Below are 7742 nucleotides of genomic sequence, written 5' to 3'. Positions count from 1 at the left end.
ATTCATTGGTAATTTATCCAGAATTTAACAAATAACTAAACTAACTAAAGTATGGGATAGCCTTTCTCTTTGATGTCTTTAAATGTTGAAGTCTTGTGGGTAAACTTGCAGACACCCTTTTACAAAAAGGAAATTATTTTGTATGTATATTTTAGCAATACAGTTTTATCGTGATCTAGAATACTTGTGTAGTTTTGTGTAGTAAACTATAGTAGTTTTCTGAATTTGCTCTAAGACTCTCATAGGAATCCTGTAGAAGTTCATGCAGAATTACTTTTCTTCTCTCCCCTCGCAGTCAGTGTAGCCTTTTGCTGCTTCTCCTCAGCGCTAATTACGTTGAAAATATCTCATGCTTTTAAAAACGTCGACAATAAAAAACATATATAACCTAGCAAACTGAAATACTACATTCTGTCAGTTGAAGCTAATTCGGTCAGTGTCCTATTTAAACACCGCAAAACACCGAAATTTCAGCACCTCTCTAAGCGCGAGCTAGGATTGGCTAGTAGGATAGTAGGCGATCCCGCGTTCTGTGCTATGACTGGACAGTATGACAAGCACTCGCGAGTACGAACCGTTGGCCAATCAGCGCAAGAGGCGGGACTTGTCAGAATATGGGTGGGAAAAACAACCATAAGGCCCCACCCGCGCATTCACTTCCGCAAACCGGCCGCGTTCGGTGTTGGTCCGCTCCGCTCGGCCACAGGCTGTCCGCTGCCCGCTTTACTAACGCGCTCCGGCTTCAAATAGACATTTTAAAAAATGTCTTAGTGGCCACACAGATGTCAGTCGTCCCGTCGTTGTTTGAAGGCTTTTTATATGTCAGTAACTGCTGTGTATGGCGTGTCGTGATTCATAAATAAAAAAGCTGAGGCGATTTTCTATGTAGTTCATCTGAGGATGAGACGCTTACACTTGATTCATGAAACCAACGGCATATTTATTTCATTTCTGTTGGATACTTTTTTTGCATATGCTGTGGTCGAAAGAAATTAAAGTGGGGAATATTATGACACGAGTCTACGAGCCTATGATACACGATTAAATTACTATATTATCATTTGAAGTCTTAATGATTACTGACTATTAATCATCTGTGTAAGTTATTCATTTATTTATTTATGGCCACAGAAGAAACGCTTCCACCATACATTTTTTTCTCTGCATCCACCATCACACTCAAAAATAATTTCTGAGCTGTCATTAGGTGGGCCTTGGTAAACGTACCTGCCCTCCCGTTAACTTCTCTATAATTAGATTTATTCCAAGCACTCCACGCATCCTGCATTCTTCTACACTACCACACGATGTCGCTGTAAACAAAGGATTACGCTCCTTTCGCTAAAAGGGCTTGAGATTCAGCCTAGATTTTCTTTACCAGCGTTAATACTTTCTTCTATAGGATGCAACCTGCCAAGAGCTTGGGCTATGTGCTTAATACAGCCTTTACCTGAGCATAAAATAGTTTCCCTCGCATTTCTAGCTGTCTACTTTATATGCCCTTTGAACAATTAACAATGCTTGTTTCGTTTATGTGTAAAGTCAGGCAGATGCTACTTGGAGCTTTTGTATTGGACTACATATACTGCATGCTAAAACATTATCTCGTGCATTCTAGCTTTAGTATACTTTTTTGCCTGAAATACAGACATACACACAAACAGACACACTTCCACATGCAGACATCACTGCTACATGTTCTGCAGTCTTGGTGGGGGTGGGGACCCACAGGAATGGATGTTGAATTCTCAGAACCCTGTTGCCATGGCACCAAAACAAGGATTTGCCTGCATCACCCAGTATGACTGGACTTGCTTGATTCATAAGGAAAGGAGGGCTCTCTCCCTCCCTCTCTGTTTCTCTCTCTCTCTCTCACACACTCACAGGTACAGTGTTGTACTTGCCTCTACAGGTGTTATATTTTCACTTCTTTTCAGGGGTTTGTTTTTTGTGTCACAATGTTAACAAGATCCTAGTTGCACACTTACAGATACACATTAATGCAATAATTTCAGACTAACACTAATGCACACACATCAACACTTCAACACTAGTGCACTATAAGACCATAAAAGACCACTCACTCTCTGACCCCCGCAGGAGAGTGGCGGGTTAATCCAGAGAGCGGTGAGATTCTGCTGCAAGCCCAAATAGAGAGGATTACCCTCCATTCCACTCGTCCATCATCCTATCTGAGAGCGCGCACACACACACACACACACACACACTGTACTCTGCAACTCCAACATTAACAGATGTGTCACTCTCATCACCCCCACAACTCTGAGTGCCTCTCACAGAGGTGGTAATATCTGAGAGAGAGAGAGAGAGAGAGAGAGAGAGAGAGAGAGACAGGGAAAGGGTGGGGTAGGGGAGAGAGCGTGAGCGAGTGGCAGAGGCTTTGCAGACAAGCTGCAGATCAAATGAAGAGCGAGTGCGAGAGAGAGAAGGGAAGACTCACACATATTCCCCCCTTGCATACCTCCCCTGCTTCTGCCTCTGCCTCTCTGTCCCTTATACAGACACTTGGCTCTCGCTTCCTTCTCAGCACCCCTGTTGTCACGGTAGCACTGGAAGCCGCAGGCTGCGTAATCTCCGGCTGTCTCGATCGCTCCAAGAGTCAGAGTGGGCTCATCGCCGTGGGAAACCCATTGATTCTCACAGTGCTGGCAGGGACAGCTGGCTTATCAACAATGCCTCTCTTACTGATTTACATCTATGGCAGCAGGGAGTGGGAGAGTGCCAGGGAGATACACTCACAACAGCAGTAAAGAACGGCTGCCTGCAACCTCTCCTGCCGCCACCACGGACACCTGCTGCTGCTTTTGGAAGCACTGGAGAAGAACAGTCCCAGGGAGAAGTTCCTTGCCAAGGAAGTTCATAGTTCGTCAAACCTGACCAGGATGGTTTCCATAGGTGGATTTCCATAAAAGAACACATCAGGAGATGTGGAGCTCCCTGAAGATGGGCTTCCATGCCACACTGCTGCTTTTTCTTCTTCTGCCCTCCATGGCATCTGCTCAACTCAGCTCCAACTTTGACTCCAATGGCCTGGAACCCACTCCAACCATCTCCAACACAAGTTCCACAGAAGAAGAGGAGATTGCAGGCATTCCAAGTGTAGGCCCAAGTCTAGAGATAGGAGTAGAGAAGGCAGAAGAAGAAGAAGAGGACTGGTCTGTGCCTGAGAATTACCTCTACACCGGCAATGCCTCTGTCCTGAGCTCCTCCAATTGCCGCCAGCCCTTCTGGCTGGCCGTCCAGCGTGGCATCGTCCCGCCAGACCTGAGGCCCCTCCTGCGCCAGGCCACTGCGTCCCTCACCAATGCTGCCAACTTCCTAAACCTCATCTTCCAAGCCAGCGAGCTGCGGGAAACCAGCGTGCGGGAGGATATCGAGTGGTACCATGCACTAGTGCGGGCCATGCTGGAAGGTGACAGGCCTGGCCTGGTCAGACGGGCCCTGCTGACCTTTGATGCTGACCCCACAGCATCTCAGCCACAGCTGGTCCTCCGTGCCTCCAGGAGCCCATCGCAGGACATCTACCTGCAGGTAGAGACATCTCATGTGAACAAGCAATTTAAATGGTTTTATTCAACTCAAATACACTTTTAATGAAACTAGACATATCAAAATAAATAGATTACTGAGCACTGTGAAATTTAATATCGTTAAATACAATGAAAGTTATATAGTTATTTAAGTGACAGGCCTACATAATGTGCTCTTAGATTTTTACGGGGACCAGGGCACCCCTGGTCAAATGATGTTATGTTGATTTTCTAAGTGAAAGTAAATTAATAACACATACTCTGCAGAAAATACACTTCTGCACATTTTAATGCAAAGTTACTGTTTATTTGCTAAATTTAACATATTGGGAGGGGGGGATAAAACAATGTGGATTGTGTGAAAGTTATGGCATATTATATATATATTTTCTTTAATTCTACAGAAAAATGCCATATATATGTGTTTTCTCCATTGAGAATGTGTTATTTTCAGTTAGAAAATTAACAAAACATGCAATTTGACTGGGGGTACTCAAACTTTTGCACATGGCTGATTATTTTTATTCAGTTTGGCTACATAGAATAATGTTTAAGTGAACAACTGGCAAGTGACAGAAATAATTTATAGCTTGCAAACAGAAATATTAAAAGAGCTTCTGAAATTCTCACAGTTTGGAAACTGATTTTTTAAAATTGTGGTTAATCATTATTTATCTCAACATGTCTACTTGCAGGATCTCACTTTGGCCTGGGAGAGTCTTAACTCTCTGCCCTCTGGCGCCGGTCACAGCTGGTTCACCTCTCTAAAGTCCAGCAGCCCACCCCTCCCTGGCCTGTCTAAGCGGGTTCTGCTCAATGACCTCAGCACCCTGGACACACCCAAGTGGGCACGCGGAGACAGCTACGTAACAAACAGCAGCGGACTGCGCTGGGGCGAGGCTCCTTTCTTGGAGTGTGAGGATGGACGTTTCTCACCTGGTTGGCTCCTCACCCTGTCCATGCCCTTTTACGGACTGAAGCCGGACCTCAGCCCAGAGTTCAGGTCAGGCAGCTTTCTCTCTCTGTCTTTAGTTCCCTGTGATACTGGTTCTAGTGTGTTCTTTTATGTTTCAGGTTTGGAATCACTTATCATATTAATGATTTTTGTCATTTTAATAACTTGATGATGATGTGGATTTATATATAACCTTGCAATTAAAAAGTCAATTAGTACATATTTGTGGAACAGCAGGAAGTTAATAAATGATAAATAATATACTGTTCATATCTGTGTAGAATCATTCTTGGTCAACCTATCTGTCAAAGTGGGTTTGATAAATTTTGAATATTTATTTTTCACTGTAATTTCATTCTTCATAATATATAGCTTTCAAAGTCATTTTAGGATTATCTGTAAATCTTTCATCACTCTGGACACATCTAAAATTCCAACAAATTATTTGAAATCTGGGAATTTGCACAGGACTAGCACCATCTTGAAATAGTTTTATACATTTTACATCTGTCACAACATTGTTTTTATATTTCTTCATAACACTGATTCCAAACTTTGCATAGTAGTGTAAATGAGCTCTAATTTTCTGAAGATGTCTTGTAGTAGGTACCTATGTTCTGGAACAATGTGTTCTGTCGTATGTAAAGGTTTGGGCACTGCCGTGACATATGTTTTGTTGATTACATAAGTTAAAATAAGTTAACAAATCCTTTTCTGCACATGTTAATGCACAATTACTGTTTACTTGATGAATTTAACATATTTTTTTTTCCAATATGTTAAACTCCGCAACATTTAAGTTTGTTCCCTGTAGAGGATGTGTAATTTGACCAGTGATGTTCAAACTTATGTTAACAACTGTATAACTTTAAAATTAAATATTAAAATTATAAAGATATATGGTCTTTATATATATGTAAAAGTAGTGACTGCTTAATTTTCATCAATAATACTGCAATGTGTCTTGGTCTTGGTTACTAATATTGCCACATGTCTTGGTTTTGGTCACTAGTACTCTAGCGTGTCTTGGTCTTGGTCACTAATACTGCAGACTGTCTTGGTTTTGGTCACTAGTACTTCAGCGTGTCTTGGTCTTGGTCACTAATACTGCAGACTGTCTTGGGTTTTGGTCACTAGTACTCATACATCTTGGTAACAGCATGTCTTTGTTTCAGGTCACAACTAGTGCAGACTGTCTTGGTCATGGTCACCAATACGGCAGACTTTCTTGGTCTTGATCACTAAAACTGCAACGTCTTGGTTTTAGTCAAAGTCTGTTAACTGTTTCTACATCTATCATCTTGGTCTTGGTCACTAATACTGCAGGGTATCTCGGTCTTGGTTTTGATCACAACTACTGCAGACTGTCTTGATCATGGTCATTAGTATTGCAGCATGTCTTGGCTTTGGTCACTACTACAGCAGACTGCCTTGGTTTTGGTGACTAATGCTGCAGACTGTCTTGGTCTTGGTCACTAATACTGCAGCGTGTCTTGGTCTTGGTGACTAATACTGCAGACTGTCTTAATCTTGGTTACTAATACTGCAGCATGGTTTTAGTCTGTTAACTGTTTCTACATCTGCCTATCATTTAACACCTGAATTTTTTTCTTTTTTCTGTTCTGTTGACAGGGGTGTTGTCCGTGTGGATGTGAACATTCAGGGGTTTGATGTGGACCAGTGTGCCAGTGGAAATGTGTGGTTTGCAGACACACATCAGTGTAACCGTACCAGCATGGAGGTGAATTCATAGTCTCTTATAAAGTTCACGTTCATAGAACTTATTTAAGTAGGCCTGTAGTGTTCCGTATAGGTGTGTTACAAGTAGGTACAACTCAACCCTGATGTTATAAAGAGAGATCATAAGTTTATGAATTATGAATAATTTGTTTTTCCATTTTAGTTGTTTACAATGTCCCTGTGAAAGTTATACAAAGTTTACTCCTGGTTTGTAGTGAGGATGTAGTTGAGGTTAGTTGTTATTTTACAACAGTGGTCACCAACCTAATCTGCAAATGGCCACAGTTTCTGCAGGTTTACATTCCAACCACGCATAACTAATCACTTGTGTGAAGACTGGTTACGTTTGAAACCTCATACTACCATACTAAATAGTACACCACCTTTAGAACTACATTCATTAGTATGTATAGTATATAGTTTTGGATGCAGCCATTGAGACTATTTGATTCATCAAGTGAAATGAGGTGTACTTCTGTTTGATTGGAATGGAAACCTACTGTCACACCGATCCTTTGTGGGTAAGATTGGAGACCCCTGTAAACAAGCTGTGAACAGTACTGCTTAGCCATCAGAGCTTGCCTTCTAGCAAGCTTTCTAGCTTTGAGGTAAAAGGCATTAATAATCAAGATAATGCAGCCTATTTTTGAAATGAAACCAAACATCAGTTAGACCCAACTGGGTACTGGAATGCTTACTGAAGGCAGGGGTGTAACTAGGATCAAAATATTCATGATTTTAGTCCATTCTGCAGAAAATTGACTTACTTCACACAGTGAACAACTGCGTGTTTTACAACAATGATTTCTAATCTCCCTTATGGTTTTCACTAATTCACTGCTCCCTTTTTTACCAATCCATAATGTTTATTTACTTCTTTTGCTTTCCTTTATTAATTTCCCATTCTATCATTCTTCCATAAACTGCTGTTGCTGTTGATTTGACTGACTATAGTCACTTTGTTTCATTTTATTTAGTTAATTATATATTTATTTGCTTATCCGTTTATTTAAAGCTGAAAATACCTGTTGAAACATATTTATACTATGAAATTATACTATATCTGATTATAATTTTACATTCATTTTATTCTCTTCACTTATTACTGAAAAAAATCTGCTATAAAAAGCAGTCTCTACCAAAACCCCTGCTAACAGGAAGGTACACTAACCATACAGCTAACAAGACCTGCTACAGCATAATGTACCTGTTGATTTTTTAAGTATGATACATGATATGATTCTATCAGGGTAGCTAACACAACTTGGAAATGGAATTAATTTCTCATCTAATGGCTAATATAAGCCAACTACACAGCTTGTAGCCCAGGCATGTCAAACTGGGGACCTTCTGGGCCAAAGAGATTAGCGTTTACCCTCAGAATTCAGTTCATGAAGGCCTGGCTACCCATTTGGAAAAAAATATATGAACATTTTTGTATAGTTGAAAAACATTTCAAATACAATGCAATCCATGCTAAAATATGCTACAAATAC

The 7742-nt window shown here is 41.0% G+C and overlaps 1 protein-coding gene across 1 annotated transcript in view; it reads left to right on the top strand.

Moving 5' to 3' along the window:
* Nucleotides 1-2419: 2419 nt before the first annotated feature.
* si:ch211-156l18.8 (probable G-protein coupled receptor 158) overlaps nucleotides 2420-7742 on the top strand; it is a 28298-nt gene continuing 22975 nt past the window's right edge. The window contains exons 1-3 of the mRNA XM_036587269.1: nucleotides 2420-3552; nucleotides 4247-4554; nucleotides 6139-6247. Of these exons, the coding sequence (XP_036443162.1) occupies nucleotides 2947-3552; nucleotides 4247-4554; nucleotides 6139-6247 (1023 nt within the window). The 5' untranslated portion in view covers nucleotides 2420-2946. The remainder of the gene's footprint in view (nucleotides 3553-4246; nucleotides 4555-6138; nucleotides 6248-7742) is intronic.

This window comes from Colossoma macropomum, unplaced genomic scaffold (assembly GCF_904425465.1).
Source record: "Colossoma macropomum unplaced genomic scaffold, Colossoma_macropomum, whole genome shotgun sequence".
Taxonomy (NCBI): domain Eukaryota; kingdom Metazoa; phylum Chordata; class Actinopteri; order Characiformes; family Serrasalmidae; genus Colossoma; species Colossoma macropomum.
The sequence above is the reverse complement of the archived record's forward strand: the minus strand, read 5'-3'. Positions and strand labels throughout refer to the sequence as shown.